The sequence below is a fragment of the Chelonoidis abingdonii genome, chromosome 5, assembly GCF_003597395.2.
Source record: "Chelonoidis abingdonii isolate Lonesome George chromosome 5, CheloAbing_2.0, whole genome shotgun sequence".
Taxonomy (NCBI): domain Eukaryota; kingdom Metazoa; phylum Chordata; order Testudines; family Testudinidae; genus Chelonoidis; species Chelonoidis abingdonii.
In genome coordinates this window covers 33,431,382-33,449,104 of record NC_133773.1, presented here as the reverse complement: position 1 = coordinate 33,449,104, position 17,723 = coordinate 33,431,382, and the positions used below count along the sequence as shown (strand labels likewise).

At 37.6% G+C, this 17,723-nt stretch overlaps 1 protein-coding gene across 5 annotated transcripts in view; it reads left to right on the top strand.

Moving 5' to 3' along the window:
* The window catches only part of GSTCD (glutathione S-transferase C-terminal domain containing), a 142,657-nt gene that overhangs the window by 7,814 nt on the left and 117,120 nt on the right, over positions 1-17,723 (top strand). For 4 of the 5 annotated variants that reach the window (XR_012655932.1, XM_032794244.2, XM_032794241.2 and 1 more), the window contains exons 2-3: positions 5,706-6,137; positions 10,208-10,684. Coding sequence is in view for 4 of the 5 variants with exons in the window: in XM_032794244.2 (XP_032650135.1) it covers positions 5,727-6,137; positions 10,208-10,684 (888 nt within the window). In the remaining variant the exon portion in view is untranslated. Of the gene's footprint in view, positions 1-5,705; positions 6,138-6,853; positions 6,939-10,207; positions 10,685-17,723 lie in introns of those variants that run through there. The other variant, XM_032794248.2, reaches the window with a different exon arrangement.

The following is a 17,723-nucleotide window of genomic DNA, read 5'->3' as shown; positions in this document are numbered from 1 at the left end:
CCAGCATAAGCATGGCCTTCTTGTGTCACCATTAATACCATCAGTGGTGCTACAACAGTGGAATTTAAGAAAGGTGGTAGATTCCAAAAACAAAAAAAGAGAAATGAAGATTTAAGATTTATAGGGTGAAATCCTGGACCCGTTGGAGTCAATGAGGGTTTTGTCATTAACTTCTTTAGGGCCAGGATTTTACTCATTTACTCCAGAAGGGACTATTGTGATGATTGAGTTTGACTTCTTGCAAATTTAAAGATGGTGTATATTTCACCATGGCTGTCAGAGCATCTGAAATTTGGACTTGAACTCTCTGGCACTGAAAACGAAATCTGCCACTAGGCCACCAAGTCAAGATGGACAGAGGAGTAGAGAAGCAGCTGGATGATGGAAATGATGTTTCCTAAATGAGTGAAGCTCATCATGACATTTTTGGGAGGTCCGCTGTTGACAGAGAACAGTATATTGTCCTAGATGGACTCTACTTTGTTCAACTCCATAGAATGAGTTTTAATTCCTCTGATCTAAATTAACTATCTCAGAAGCTGAAAAGAGAGTGGTTTCTCCCAAAATCACTATAAACCTCCAGTACTTCTAATCTGGGGGAGAAAGTGATTTTGCTGGGGAAAAGACCCTGAGTTGCAAACATGCATGTGAGTTAATTACAAGCCTTAAATATTTGTAAGACTAGTCCCTTAGTTATCTGCTCCAGAGCTCAGACCTGTGTTACAATATTATAAAGCAGCAGCACTTGTAAAATAATTTTATTTTTCATCGTAGTTTACTTTGGATTGAATCTACACGTAATTTACTTTGGACTGAAGCTGCCTAAATGCAATGATTAATGATCATCAACAAAGTTGTTTCAGCCATTTTTTGTGTACATTTTTTGTGGTTGCTTCTGTTGAAAGCTGTTAATTGTAATATTTACTAATGCTTATGCTTTCAGGTTTTTTTCCCTCCAGGAGAAGGGAATTAACTTCTCTAACAACTGTCACATGAAGGTGTAAAAACTGTTAAATGTAAATGTACTCTTTGAAGACTTACATAAAGGCATTTTATATAAATGACACCTATCCTAAATATGTGTGACACTCAAAGATCTCTTGCTGCACTGGATAATTATGGCTTTAAAAAAATTAGTTAAGATAGCGGAAAATCCATGGTTTATGTATTTAAGATCTTTCTTTTACGAGACTTGTAGAGACTTCAAATGATCATTTACCAACAAAAAAACCAACCCAGTTTCTATTGCTACTTGATTATGGAAACAGCTTTCCTTATGTTTCAGAAAACTCTGTGCAAGCAATGGCAGCAGCATGGGTGGGCATTACTTCTCCATTGAGTAGCTGTTTTCAAAACCTTGTTAGAAATCAGCTAAGGAATTACTTTCACTGCAGAGTTAACTTGGTTGATTGGCAACCGGGCCTGAGCAGCCAGACTGCATAGCAATACTCTTTACAGTGTCCTCCCTAGTGCTGCACTAAGTGTGTGATCAATCACTTAAAAAAAATACCATAATATAACCATCGCAGTAATTTGGATCTTTACTTTAGTCTCAAAGGTGGACTAGACATTTTTTCATACCTAAGTCCTAGAACAACAGTTTTGGCCCAGTTACAGTAATGTTATTGATATTTTTTAAAAAGAATAATATTGGTCCAGAGTCATTTGCTTTCTATACAAAACATTCATAATGGCATTTTTTTGTACTCTTAAGATACCCTTTCCCTGGTGGTGGTGTTTGCTTCTACGATTGCTTCAAAAGGGCGCCATCTAGTGTCTAAAGATTGCAATATGAATTGCAATTTATAAGGCAGTAGATGGGAATTTTACTAGGAGGTGGTGCAGAACAATTATTGTGTCATAATTCTTAAACTGCCTGCGAATAGGGTAAGATTGATAGAGGAAACTGTGACTCTTGAATGAAGTATTAAGGAAATTGAATTGATTTTTTTTCATATGATGACAAGAATATTAATGTGAGCCATGAGTATTATTTTAATTAAGTCAAACTTCTCTTTAAATGAATTGTGTGTGCTTGAGATGCACACGTATAGAATTCGTGAGGTGCATTCAGCTTGTCTGTTTTTTTGCTTGCTTATGCCTTTAGTGAATGACCCTACTAAAGTTAAAGTTAAGTATCCAACTAAAGTTGGATTTCATTTGTAGTATAGAAACTAATGCCGTCTTCTGGTTACATGAATATGTTGTGTTGGCCTTATAGTGATCTCAGAAACACAAATCTGTGCCTCATAAAATCAACTGCTATAGTCACGCACCCATGAGCAATACCAGATTTTTAAAAAATACATGATAATACTCGGAGAGATCTGACTACTATATATTTATTGACTTTGAGTGCCTGTTCCCATAATTGCTAAGTGCTTCCTTACGCATTTTTAAGAATACCAAATAGTAAATTGCATAAAACCATTCAGAGGCTCAAGGTTGATTGAGTTAAATCAGTTTGATCAAAGTGATTTAAATTATCGTTTTAATCGGGGCAGGACACCTTGATTTAAATAATATTAAGATTGTTTTGAATTTGTACTTTGTAGTTATTTTCCTAAAGAAACATTGATTCTCATTGATTGGTAATCATTAAGACATGTTGATTTGCAACTAGACATAACGTTTACACTAAATTTGATACTTCTTTTTGCTAACAAGGAGGATTCTTGATGGCACAGATTTTTAAGTATTTAATGAATTAAAGTACTTGTTTTTGGCCACCATGCCCTTCAGATTTTTAGAACGACACCTCTATCCCGATATAATGCGACCTGATATAACATGAATTTGGATATAACGCGGTAAAGCAGCACTCTGGGGGTGTGGGACTGCCCACTCTGGTGGATCAAAGCAAGTTTGATATAACGCGGTTTCACCTATAACATGGTAAGATTTTTTGGCTCCCGAGGACAGCGTTATATTGGGGTAGAAGTGTAGTAGATTCATCCTCTCTCATATTATTTTTATTCATAGATTGGAAGAAGAAAACAAACTTAGGCCTTAATAAGTGGTTGTAATTTAAGTATAGGTTGTTGTAATTTACAGTTTAATTATAAATAGGTTATTTTAAAAAAAAGAAAAATATATGTAATAATCAATTTTTTATTGTTGTGTTTAGTTTTTTTTTAATTATTGAATTTTTCTGCACTGGGCTTTAAGAAAAACAACATCTTTTTGTCAGGAATAAACCAAAATGGACAAAGGTTTAATACAAATAAAATTATATCAATATAATTATATCAAGATCACATGTATGGAGGAAGTAGACTTTGTAATTATAAATTGCAGCAAGTTATTTAGTTTTCTAATTTATGCTGCTTTAGGGGCAGTCTGGATTAAAGGCCTGATGCTGGAGCTCACAAGGATCATCCCCAGACGAAACACACTGTCTGCTATGGATGATGCTGAGCAATATGCAGCTACGTGTCCACTTGGGCAACAAAGTCAGTTTGCCCCAGTTCCTCAACAACAGACTGCCATAAGGCTCAGTATTTGCACTGACAGTTTTCAATGATGGTTTCACATGAGTCACATGCCTCCAACGACATTGTGCAAATTTGCGTATGTGGATGACCTTGCCCTGGCAACTCAAGCAGCCACCTTCAGTGACCTAAAGTCCACCTTGAACAGGAACCTAAACACCATAGAGGAATATTTCCGGAAATGGAGGCTCAAGCCAAATCCTCACTGAACAACTGTCACTGCATTCTATCTTGATAACAGGAACACTAAGCACACCCTGAAAGTGACCTTCTGCTGCAACACTGTGTGACATGACCTCACTCCGACCAGTCTCAGAGTGAAGCTGGACCACGCTCTAACCTCCCACGACCATCTGAAGAAGGTAGCTGCCAAGACGAAGACAAGTCCAGAAAATGGCAAGCACAAGCTGGGGAGCATAAGCATCAGTGTTACAGACATCGGTGATGGCCCTTGTGTACTCTGTAGCCAAAGCCTATGCACTGGTATGGACCAGAAGTAGCCATACTTGTTGATATACAGCTAAACGCTGCAATGTGGTGCATCACTGGAACCCTCAACTCGACCCCAACACCTTGGCTGCCAGTGCTGTCGCACATTGTGCTCCCATCCATTTGCCATGATGCCACAACTCTTCAGAAATTTCAGAGGATCGTGGAGAAGGAATGTTTTCCCATCCACCAGGACCTTAATCCTTCATCATCGCTTGAAGTTGCATAAGTTTTTTTTGGACCCAGGCATTTAATTATCAACAATGAAACTTCAACCCTGAAGACGCTTGCAAAACTGAATGGAATTCACAAGAAGTCCAGATAAACACCTCATGAAAGACCATGTGCAGAAGATCTCTGACTTCGATCTCCCACAAAGGTTATGGGCAGCCTGAAATTGTATGCTCAGAATCAGATGGCAGATGCGGATACTTGCTGCAATAATGGAAAATTAAAGACTCTCCAGTGTGTGACTGTGATCACCCAGAACAGACGATGGAACTCAATGCCCAATTCACAAATACGAAGGAGGCATCGCCAGCAGAACACTCTCCAACTCCAGATGCAGTTATCTAGCTTAACTATCTAAATGTAAAATTATAGTTGTTGCTCTATATTTACCTCAGCCATATGAAGAAGAAGGGGCAGAAGAAATTTGGAAAGGATAGGAGACAATTGGGAAGTCAAAAGAGTCTAGACCAGCAGTTCTCAAACTGTGGGGTGGGCCTTCCAAGAGAGGTGTGGGAATGTGTCAAGAGTGGCACAAGCTGTGTGTTTTGTTTTGTTTTTTAAGTGCTCTGGCTGTCAGCTTCAGGTGGCTGGGGCTTGTACAAAAGGACCATGCACACTTGGGAGACAGGGATAAAGGGGACAGCTGAAACCCCGCCACCTTGACTCAGGCTCTCCCCCCACCCCCCAATCCCTCACCTGGAGGCGGCAAGGCTCTGTCAGCCAGCCCCCGGGGTGGCAGGAATAGTACAGAAGTCAGGGTAGCAATGGGGCGCTAAGCCTGCTGTGAACAGTTATATTGCTGACTATCACTTTCCACATTGGTGTCGTTATTTCTGTGTTGCTTCTGGTGTGACGCTGCTTTCAGAGTTGGGTGCCCAGCCAGCAGCCTCTCTGCTCTGCCTTCAGAGCTTGGTGGTGATGTATGCACTTGGGGAGGAGGGCGAAAACCAGTAGAGACACAAAGAAGGGTAAAATAAGTTTGAGAACCATGTCTAGACCCATTTCTAACAGTTCAGTCTTATTCATTTCTAGTTCATGATCAGTTTGTTTTCTTTCATGACAGATAACTGCTAATATATTCCCTCAAGCTTTTGGGGCTGAGCATCTATTAGCAGAGAATAGATGAATTTAAATGCAGAATGGGTGGCTTAATACAGTGCCTCTTCCACACTTAGGCCTTGATAGTGCAAATACATACACATGAGTAAGCCTGTGTGAATATAGCTAGAGGACTGGGGCCTTAGTCGTTGAGTGTGAATGGGGCTCATTTGTGAGGTGTTAAATATATATAAATACACATCTGCAATCACTCATATCTCAGAGGGAACTGCAGTACACTTCTTGTTATTTGAACTGGCAAATATTTAAAAGAACGCTTGTCTCATGTTAAAATAAACAGGTGCAATGGTCATTATTTCAAGTCTTTTAAAAAAACAAACAAAAACTTAAATGCTATATTCTTTATCAATATTATTGTTCTGACTTCTGTTTCAGGTACTTCAGCTCTGAAGGAAAATGAAAGGTGGTGTTACTGAAGAACGTCTGTACCTGGCCTACTCCCATCAATTTGAAGATTGCATCTTTCCTCTCCACACATCAGTATCCTTGTTTTTGCTGTCCTACTGTGACTGCAAATTATTCAAAGTTTTCTTAGTGCCTGCTAGTGACACTACAGATGACCAGTTATTTATTAAAGGACAGCCTGGGGACCTAGAGGTCCACTTCATCTCAAGGTGTCAACTCCCTTTGGTTGTCCAGAGCTGCTGTTTGCCTGCTATAGTTGAAGAAGATGGCAAATTCTGTCGAGCTGGTCTTTCTGTTGTGTTGAGATACATAATACAGAAAACATATGAGGTAGATCCATCAAAGAAGTTGGTTTTGGAACTTTTGGGGTTTAAAAAGACATGCCTAAAAGCCTGTGCTGAAGTGAGTGCATCTTTTTCTGTTACATATTTAAATATAGTTAACACTAAAAATTGGGTTTTAATGTTCTCTCCTGGAATATCCAGTTAAGCTATTTTATCATACGGTTTCCTATTGTTGGTACAACAGCGCCTGTACTGATTCTGTTGAATGGTAATGATTTAAAATAAAAAAACCCACCCTAAATATTTAACAGAATATAAGTAGCCTTAAGATTAAAAATATGGGCCAGATCCTCAGGTGGTATAATGTAGTATAGTTTCATAGAAAACAATAGAGCTATTTCATTTTAGACCTATTGAAAATCTGCTGCTATCTGTTTTAAAAGAAATTCAGTTTACTTTTCATATGTGCCATGCTCGGAGTTTAGGGTTGTGTGTGAGAGCTGGTGTTATTACTCACCCCTAAATTAAATCAGTGAATTGCATTCTTTATACAGAGATGTTCAGGATGACATCAGTTCTAAGATAAATACAGAATCTTGAACTAAGGGCTTGGAAGGTGTGTAAAAGAGAAGATTATAATTAAATCTAGTTACATAGTAGTGTAGGTCCAGAACCAAGCTTATTGGCTACTTGTGCTAGGAAAGGCTTGATAATTTACAACTTGAGTCAGTTTAGTTCTAACATTTAAAAGGTTAAATGTAAAAACAAAACAACAAACCCCCTTTGTTTTGTACCATAGGAAGTGAAAGGCACTGCTGTGCAAAAAAATCCAACAAACAAAAATCCAGTGGTAATGCAGGTAGAGGGCAGAACATGTTCCATGAAGAACCTACTCTTATATCCCAGAAAGGGAGGTCAGGTACACTAAGCTGTGAAACTCTTTAATGCCATTTAGAAATTCCATGTACTCATTTAAGTTTTCAATATGAATGTTACTTGTCTACACCATCTTATTTAAAAGATCTGCTTATTTGTTCATCACTTTAAAAAATACACCTCTACCTCGATATAACCAGCCAAAAAATCTTACCATGTTATAGGTGAAACCACGTTATATCAAACTTGATTTGATCCGCTGGGGTGTGCAGCCCTGCCCCCCGGAGCACTGCTTTACCACGTTATATCTGAATTCGTATTATATTGAGAAGCGTTATATCGGGTTAGAGGTGTAATACCTTCTTAAACTTTCCTACATATATTCTGTCATAAGACAACCTTATAGTCTTTAGTTCTGGTCTGTCCAGTGACCTGAGCTCATTCAAGTTTAATTGTATAATAACCCTTAGCCATGGCCATATTTACTCTGGACCAAATTCTGTGACATTAATTTGTTCTACTATCATGAAATATCCTTCATTTCTATTCCTCAAAACAACAAATACAACTATTGCTTATGAAAATACTCATAGATATAAAATTTATTGTTGCTTATTTTCAGCCCTGATTATTTTTGAAGATGGGTTTTTCATTATTGTACACTCTCCAGGTGCCCTGGCTCCACGTTCTGCCTTCATCTCCCATAGTGTTATCCAGATGACCCAGCACAGATCCTCCTTTTAGTTTTTAGTGGTCTTCAGCAGCTTATCAGGGCTGTGGCTACTCTGCTATTCTCCAGCTTCCTTGGTCAAGCCTTCACCTCTGTCTCCTGTACTCCCTGGCTATGTGCTGGACCAGCCACCTGCTTGCTGCTTAGGTCCAGGATTCATTGCAGGGAGCATACGTTAATCTAATTAATTTCTTCTTTTGTGGAAAACTGCAGAGCAATAGACAGCTGCAGGCAGTTCCCAGTAGCACAGTTTGACAAAAAGTAAACAAAATGTTGGGTTTCTGGCTGCAGCAAAATATTGAATTCCATAGCATCATGGGAAAATGCCAGATTATGCAGCCACGTAATTGTGGAGTCGTAGCGTTCTGCTTTAGGTGGATGGGACTGTTCATGTTCAAACTATTATTTCAGATTTTCTGCCGATCCAGATAGATGACACTACATTGGTTTACACTTGGTGCACATTTTAGAGGTTTTCTCTACAACCATAAAGACTAGAAACAATATTTCTTTTTAACGAAAATGCAATTCTGCAATAAATTCCATGGCTATGGAATATGCAGGGCCTTGTCCTGAGAAAGAGAAAATACTTCAAACACATAATCTATTAGGTTCCGATCTCCTGTATACCTTAAACATCCAAAACTCTCTTTGAAGCCAATAGGTATCAATGAGGCTGTATAAACTGAAGTCAGTACCCATTTTGGGTTTGCAAGGAATGCAGGATCAGATCTTAAATTTATAATCCCAAAACTGGGGATAAAATTATTGAAAATGCCTAAATCCCATTTTCAAAATAGATTTAGGTACATAGGGTCTTAAATTTCATTAATGGGATGTAGGTTTTTCTAAGTTAGGTGCTTTTTAAATTTTTTCCCTGGATCTCAATTTTGTTAAACCTGTCCATGGGTTCCATTCATTACTACATTTTATCATCCTTTACATTGGTATAATTCCTTTGAAATGCAATTATAATTGTGTAAAACTAAGTAACATAATGGTAAATCAGGCTGGCTACATGATCCTAAAATATGGTGAGTGGAGGCAGTTAGAGGAGTTGTATCTTTTAAGTCTATCCATGTATATAGTTAATAATTTAGGATCCTAGAAGTTTTTTGTATTTAACAATAATTTCTGTTAACCTTTAATTTTAATACATTTTAAATTACATACACTCTGAAATTTGGTATTTTAAGGAGTTATGAAATTTAAGCAATAACCCAAGAGACCAAATAAAAATTATTTGCCTGGTAGAAAGGGTCTTTAACTAATGATCAAACTAAATTGTGCTGGCAAGATTGGGCTACTGTAAACATTCTAAGAAGTGCAGTTGTCCACTGGACACAGTACTTGGTGAAGATTTGACTAATAATAAACGTGTATGTCCTAATTATTACTGTTGCTAATTATGGCTGTTGCTATTTTAAGAGTATGTAATCTGATCAGTGTTTATATATAAACAAAGGATGTGGAGAGCTTTTTGTTCTGTAATTTGAAGTGTAAAGGAACTTTTTTTTCACTTGTAGTGCAGGTAAGAATTGGATTTCACTGATATAAGATTATTTAGAGATTTTGAAAAAAAAACAACCAAGGACGCAGGTAACGATCAAATTTTGGCTTATATATGGCATGATTCCTAAAAAGGGGTAGCATTTAAGTATGTAGTTTGCAGACTATTACAAATAAATTGGGGAAACAATTTCCATGAAAATCCATAGCATCCCAGTGAAAAGAGATTCTAATCGGAGATTATGCAACTAATTTAGTGTGTGTATGTAGAGAGAGAGATGTTGCAATGGTGAAAGAGTGATAGGAGTGAATTAAGAGACTCTGCTAAAGAAGAGTATTTGATGCTATAAATTCCGGATTATTGCACCAGTGAATAAATCAAACAAGAGGAGAAGTTTGAGTTTAAAGACAGTTGTAAAAAATTTAAGTAGAAATAATGGAGGAAAGTGGGGAAATAACAAAATTCCAATTTTTCTAATTAAGATATCATTACAGTTGGACTCATAGTTCTTGAATTTCTGCCATCACAAGCAGAAAAGCGTTCCCAACATTGTGTAAAAACATTTCTGAAATAGATTTTCTGTAAAATAAATGGCATTTGTGGGATTCACAGATGATGCGATACTCCGTTTTTACTGGCACTCGTTTGAGATGACCAATGTAATTTAGTCATGGGTTCACCTCTTCTGGATAATACAGCCATCCCAAATTGATGCCGATAAAAGACATTTATACCATGCCAGACCACCATTAATTCTTTTTATATAAAAAATTAATCTGTTAAGAGTTTGATGTAAACTAACAAAAGCAAGGAAATTTGGAGAGCTTAAACTTCATTCTGTTCACCTAAAACAATGTAGCATGCATATATATATATGTGTACATATACTTTGAATTTCTGACATTGCAAGTACACTGGAAAGGGATCTGTGTGCATGGCATGTTAAGGATGGAGTTTCAGCCTTTACATGGAAGCTCTTTACAAGATTTAAATCATACTCTTAATTTTGAATGTCTGCATTATAATCCAAACAATTCTAATGAGATTGTGCTTGTTTATGTTTATATGACAGGTTAGTCAGTGGACCAGACTTTGTGAGATCAGCATCCCTCAGGCTGTTGAGAGCTTATTGAATGCATCTCCTGATCAGTGTCAGGCCATTCCACCTGAAGTTTTGCTTCTTGAGAAGAAGCTAGGAGAACCTGTCAGAGTGCACAATGATGACAAAATCCGAAGGCAGAAACTTCAACAGCAAAAGGCAGGTTACAAGACTGCAGCACCTGCCCTCACTAAAAGAGCAACAAAAAATCTTGGCCCAGAAGAAGGAACAACAGTGGAAATCAACGACCAAGAACCTGCAAGTTTGGAACTGAAAGTAGCTTTCTCAAAATTAGTTGTGCAGGAAATACCTGCTACAACCAACAGGGAGCCCCCTCACATCAGGAAAACAAAAACCTCTGATCTCCCTCCTCTGGAGCATGTTTTTGCTGAGGGGCTTTATTTCACTCTGGCAGATATAGTGCTTTTGCCTTGCATCCATCAATTCTTGGTAAGAAAACAGCTTCTGTAGTTAATAAATAGTGTCCATATCTGTTAGAGTCTGAAAAGTTACATATCTACTTGATATAAGATAGTCAAGCGAAGTATTTACTATGTAGCTCTGCATGGCACAAAATAGTTGCCCTTAATTGTTTTGTATATGTATCACAGGGAATGATGTGTTTTTTATATCAATACTAAAATGTAAAATATATGAGAGACAGTTGTTGGTAAGGGGCCAGATGAATCCTATATGTTTACTATTACAGTGTGCTGAAATATACTTCTGGCGCACAGGATGTTCAAAAAGGGGTTTCTTTTAATACTTATTTCAAGCACTTTCCTTTGCCATTTTTGTGCTGTGTGTGTCTTCACAATTGGCTGGGTCTGCTAAAGCATGTCATGTCTGCCATTTGAAACTCGGTGTCACTTGGTGTCTGGCTCCTTTAAGGGGAGATGGGGCCAGCCACACTTATGCCATAGTTAATTAGCTGTTTCCCAGACTGAGAAGGTGGGATTAGGGAGGTTTAGGTGATACTTAATGGACACCTGGCCATGTAAGAGGACTAAGAAAGGTCAACTTGGAAGGGACCACAGAGAACGGGCAGACTTCTTCGGAAGTGAGGGTCTGCAGTAGACTGAAGGGACTTAAGGGAAGGAGCCTGGGACTCAGGATTCTATCCCAGAGCCTCACAGAAACTAAAGATAGCCCAGAGAGTCTGAGATGGTGCTGGAAACTCCAGGGAAGAAGTCTGAGAGTTAGGGCTCTATCCTAGAGCCAGAGACTTTAAAGATAACCTGGAAGGGACTGGAAACTGAGTCCGGGACAGGCTGGAAAGGAGCCCAGGTGGGGAGAAAGTTCTTTTGTTTGTTGGGACTTAATTTGGACTTCCTACCTCAAAAGAGAATTGAGGTCAGAATGACCCAGCTGAAGAACTTAGCCACGTGACCTGCCAGGAGAGAGAGAGAATCCTGGGGAGGAGGAAAGTGAGGCAGGGAGTTCCTGCAGAGTCATGGGGCAAAGATGCTCCATGACACTCCGGTAAAAAGCTGTGACATCCCAGACAGTAGCCTCTTCCATACCTGAAGCAGCATACCAAGGAGAGGGGGAGCAACGGGCTGGGGATCAGTTGTGATCCAATCGGAGGGGACAGGTGAGAGCACTAAGTGGAAGATAAAAGGAGATCAGGAGAGAGGAAGCTATGTTTATGTGGGAGGTGGGAATCTATCACTGTGTAGCTTGCAGATTCCAGAAGACTCCTGTCATGAAGCAATTCCTAAATATTTTTAAATGTATGTAGATTCCCAAACTAAAAACTTGTTAAACTGGATTTACGTGTGTAAATACCAAATACTTAAAGAGTAAAAAACCCTTGTTAAGAGAATACTATACTTTTCTCAGTTACTAATAGTAACTTGTAAATTCAAAATTAAAGTTACTCATAAAATCAACCACTATTACTCCATGTGCTGAAATAATCTTAATTTCGCCCCTCACACTGAGGATACCTCCAATTCAGGAGATACTCCTGTTTTCTACAAAACACATCTTTGTCTCATCCGTTACACCAAACAGTTAGCATATATCCAGGTAGATTATTTTATGCTTGTTGATAACTGATTCTACACTGCTGTAACATTTAAACCTAACTTCTTTACATTGCTACAGCAAACAATTCCTGTCTTTAAAACCAGACACAATTGACAGGAGACGTGTGTGTATCTTCACTGACAGTAATCAGATTCAGAACAGTCTTATCAGACAGAAATAGTTGGAATTTCAAAGTGTTTTAGTAGGGTTTGTCTTGCCTAGGAAAAGTGGTCAAGTTTAGGTCTGGCTTAACTAAGAAGTGCTAGTTAAACCTGACCTTAAACTCAGTCTTTTTCCAGCTATAAATGGAAGGTAATACTTTGTCACTTTAATCAGCTGGTTGAGTTGTAGTCTAAGCAGAGTGAATATTTGCTAAAGTAGAGTACACCCACTTTATGATCATGGAATCTATATGCTCTCATTAAGTCCAAAGTATTATTGGGGGGGAGAATTATAAAATAGATGATTTAACAAGATTAGAAGCCAAAATCAAGATGTCTTAGGCAGCTTTTTAATGGACATTATTTTAATGAAAGTGCATTGTAATGCGCGTAAAGCAAAAGTAAGTAGGAGTGAGATAGTCATAGCTGTAATTTTCCTGCATGCTGATTCTGGCAACAGCATATTGGTGGGGCAATGCAAAATTTGATTTTGATACAGTTTTGTTGTTTCTCTCGTTTATATGAATGTTACCCTGAATTGAAACATTTTTCAGCTGAAACATGAATCTTTATGTGATCTTATCAGGATGTGGGTAGACATGTCTAAAAGAAAATGAATGTCTCTTAGAAAAGTGAGAGAGTTTTTTATAGAGGAAGTGAAAGGAAAGGAATGCAGAGATGACAATGGCATTTTAGTGCGATAGCACCTTGTCTTTCCTTTCACATAGCAAAACTTAAGTGTTATTCAAGTATCATCCAATGGCAAGCTTCCTCTGAAGTTAGTATTGAAGTTTGACCTGTAGTAGTCTCTAATATCTTCAGATTTCCTTGGAGCTAAACTTTCAGATTTTTTTTGTCTTTAAATATTTCCTTTTATAATACTTGATTCATTTTGACAGCCAGATTGTTTGTTCTCCTTTTTAATGATTTTATACTTAATTTTTCTTTTTTACTATTCTATCATTATTGGGCACTTCCTGAAACATTTTCTGTGGGGTGGAGGAAATATTCCTTTGGCTCTGTTGTGGCGATGCCACTGATTTATTACCTGTCCAAGGTTGGTTTTGTGACAAGTACACTACTGTAGCACTTGTTGCTAAGATGTCGATATATAGGAGGTCCTGAGACAATCCTGAGATTGTCTATTCTGGGATTTCTTTGCATCAGTTTAGCTATACCATTGAAATCAAGATAAACCATACCTCTGCAAGTCACTTTTTACACTAGTGCAACACATCCACAGTATGGGTTTGTATTGGCGCAGCTATATTGGTGTAATTGTTTGGTGCCAAAACAATCCCATGTAGACAAGATGCAAAGAGGCTTCGGGATTAACAGCTCATTGAGTTGAATGAAAGCAGCTCTATTATAGACAAATGGTGCCAACTCCACTGATTGCAGAGATCCCTCTTTCACTGTACATAGTTGAGTAGGGTGGCATGATGGCACAGGGCAGGAGGGCACAGAAAAACATGGGCAGAGTTATGAAGTGGACACCTTTGTGCCAGTGGGGGCACCTTGGATAGTGAGATGTTAGCAGTGTCTTGGGGGCAAGGGATGAGTGTAGTCTACCACTATTGATCCATCATATGCCCTCTGTGATTTGGCAGTTGTAGAAGTTGCTCTTCATCAGGAAAATATATTAGGTAATACACTGACAGTAGACATAAATTTATTCTCTATTTCTTGCACAAGAGGTCTTATATCTTCATTTGTTTTTACTCTTTGAGTAATTCTAGCAAAGCACCTACCCTGTATTTAATTTTCAGGGAAAGTACTCTAATGACAGAGGTGAGGAAATGAGAGAATTGTAGGAGCCCCTTGCATATAATATGCGCTTGAACGAACATAGCAATGATATCTGTTTCATTGGTGATCTTCAGTATTTATACTTCAGGAAAGTTTGATGTCTGAACTGGTCAATGAATGCCTGTTAGAATCTGTTGCCAAAAGGAGAGCTGTGTGAATTTAGGCTTTGTATTTTGCTAAATTTTTCTGCTGGTTGGTGAAAACAAAAGCAGTCCTGGGAGAACATACTGTCAATCAGATTCAGAGAAGTAATCTCCAAAATCAAGAAAAGCACTTACTGCAGTAAAACCCGCTATATAGCTCTTCTTGGTAAAAAACATAATCTCCAGATGACTGTGCATTTTCACAACAATTTTCCACCCAAGAGTAACAATAAGGTTGTTCCTTTGAGTTGTGAAGAAGTTATTTTACAGTAGATTCCAGATTAGAAATACAACAGTGTTTTTTTATTTTTTTGTTTTTGTTTTGCAATCATGGGTAATTGAGGATTATCAATTTCCTTTATGAGGATTGTTTCAACCAATAAAAGCTACAAAACAAAATGTTTTCTTAATATTTTGACAATGATCAGACCTTCCAGCCTCATTCGTGTTTCCAAGACTTTTCTAAATAAGCCTAGCATAAATTTTTTATGATTGTTTGACTTATTGATGCCATGCCTGGGAAGAATTCTGGATCAGATGCTCTGTGGTTTTCAGTAATCCAGTAAAACATGTCTGAAGAATTACAATATGTAGTGCTGGAAGTTATATGTTTATTTGCTGCTTCTGCAAGGCCTTGGAGCCTTAACCTTGTGCAGCTTGTGAGTCTTGTGTGAACAGTTGCATTTAATTAAAGGTGCGGCCAGAATTCTTGGCTGTTCAATGAAAATAGCAAAAAAAACAAAACAAAAAACCTCCTCAAACAACCAACCGTATCATAGATATAGTGCACCTGCCATAGCAAAATCACCATTCTCTGAGATGGGCATCTTGTGTGCGATTATGTTGCCATTTATTAGATCGCACCAAAGATAATGATATAAAACTGTGTGTTCAGGTGTTTATAATTTAAATAAAAAACTAACTCGGGGGTGGAACATGGTGAGGCTACCTCACTTACCTTCAAAGCGAATGATCACTCTGCTAGAGGGTTGTGTTGTGTCTCCTGCTATATTACCCATATTTGATAACTTATAACACGGTTTTGCCCAGCTCTCTATTGTATTGAATCCAGTTGTTACACTGTTGTGGACAGAAACAGTAGAGTTCAACATCCATCTTAAAATGTGTCTGACCACTTATACTAATAGGGTGACCTAGACCACATTTAGACTATGCCTTTTTCAATCATTGAGTTTGTAGTAGTTAATTTTTTATACTTCATTATTTTTACTATTAAATAAAGAGCTTCAGTGGTACATGTTTAAAAAGTACAGCATGGCAAATATTAACAAGTCGTAACTAATTACCAATATCAACATAATGAGGCCAAAGACTTGTTTTTAATATACTTGTTCCATTTATACTGTCTTCTCAAGTTTAGCCTTATTTAGCAGTTATTCTTTCTATTAATTGTAGCTGTTAAATTTAATAGAAGAAGAAAAGTATTTTTTCATCTGGGAGAAAAACACTCATAATTCAACTCTTATTGTCAAGTAGAAAAGCACATGTTGGAATTTCTTTCTAAAGACAATTTCCTCAGCAAAGTAAATCTTTTCCTACACATATTCTAAATACATGGACATATTTTAATATTTAATTAAATATCCTAATACTTTTTAGTCTTGTCTTTGGACTCTAGTTATTATTAATTGATTAAGATTAATTTGTAAGAAGAATACAAAAAACACAGATAAACTGCGTGGTTTTTTGAGCATTTGTTAAGTGTCCTTTACCAATTCCTGCATCCAAAACACACATTCTCTCTCTATTTCTTGCATGTTATTTCTTTGCTGCTTTTGTTTACAATCATAATTTATGATCTTCTGTTTTGTAGCATAATCATTTGCATGCCAACAATGTATAGTACCTCACAGGCCAATGACCTCCTAATTTGGCTAATCAAATTTACAAGAAGGGCTAGAATGGTAGACATCTTGTAGAGATAGACCTTGAAAAATAGATTCATTTAAATATATAAAAGCACTATCAGAGAGGCATTTCCATTGTTACATTTCCATTGTTTTCAACATCTACCAAGTTGTTAATCTAACTCAGTGGTTCCCAGACTTTAACAACCTGTGAACCCCTTTCACTAAAATGTCAAGTCTCGCAAACTCCTCCCCCCCCAATGAATATTTCCAGGGATTTTCTCCTTTACCTGAGTATAAATTATAAAAGCAGTTATCTTGGAAATATAAAATTTGTTTTTATGACATGCTTATTATACACTGTTTATTATTAATTATTATTTATGACGACAGTATTTTTATTACATTATGAAAACGACAACACTCTTCCAAGATCTCAGTTTTGTAGCTTGTATCACTTTGAATAATCCTGTTATAAGACAAGGCTCCTGTGTTTCATCAAGGAGTATCAGATGTGAAACAGCATGAAGGTATTTAAGAAGCCAACTCAAAGAGTTCCTTCTACACAAGCTTTCAGGTCTTGAGCAGTCCAGGCAAACAACGCACATTACAACAAAGCTTAAACTTGTTCTTCATAATAAATTTAAAACCAGTACTAGCTGCCTATTTAATTTTAAAAACAGCAAAAACTATCCACCTCCCTTTCCATTTCTTATAAGGAGTCTTGAAGTTTAAATCTCCTCAGTGTGATAGATATGCTTGCTTGGATCTGCTTAGCTCTTGGCATTTCAGGGGCTCCGGGCTGCTGGCCTCATGCTGCCCAGAGTCCCTAGAGACAGCTTTGTCTGCCATTAGGGAATTTTTTCCTGGAAACCCCTGTAACATTTCATGAGCCCCAGTTTGGGAACCACTGATCTAACTCAAATAGCTTGAGAAAAGTTTGTCTACCATTCAACTTCATTTTCTTTAGAAGTTTTAAACGATTGTACCCTAAAGTTTTACAGAATGAAAGTCATAGCTCAAGTTTTTGTTTTCCTGAACCTTTTTTTTTTTAAATTGAGGAATATTTTCTGAAGGAAAGCTATTTTACATCTCACTGCTTTAATAAAAAAGGCCAAACTCTCTGACATCTCTGTAGATAATGTTATTTTGCTTAAGCTTATTTTTAAAAAAATATTATTTGTCGTCTTTGCTATAGTCTCCTTTTTCTCACAGCTGCAGCTGCAAGAAGACAGAAAGTTTGGCAGTAATAGAGCAGATGGGTGGCACATCCAGAGGAGAAGAGGGTAGATTTGGAGGTGCCGCAGTGGTGGAGTAGAGTAGCAGGTTCTGGGGCTCTGCGGGATCAAGGGGGAGCAGTTATGGCAGCTCAGTGAGTCATTACTTTTTCTTGGTGGCTGACATTTTGTCCCTTGGTCTGCTCAGGGAAGTAGCAGAAAACCAGTGAGATGTGGAAGGAAGAAAACTGAGGGGTAAA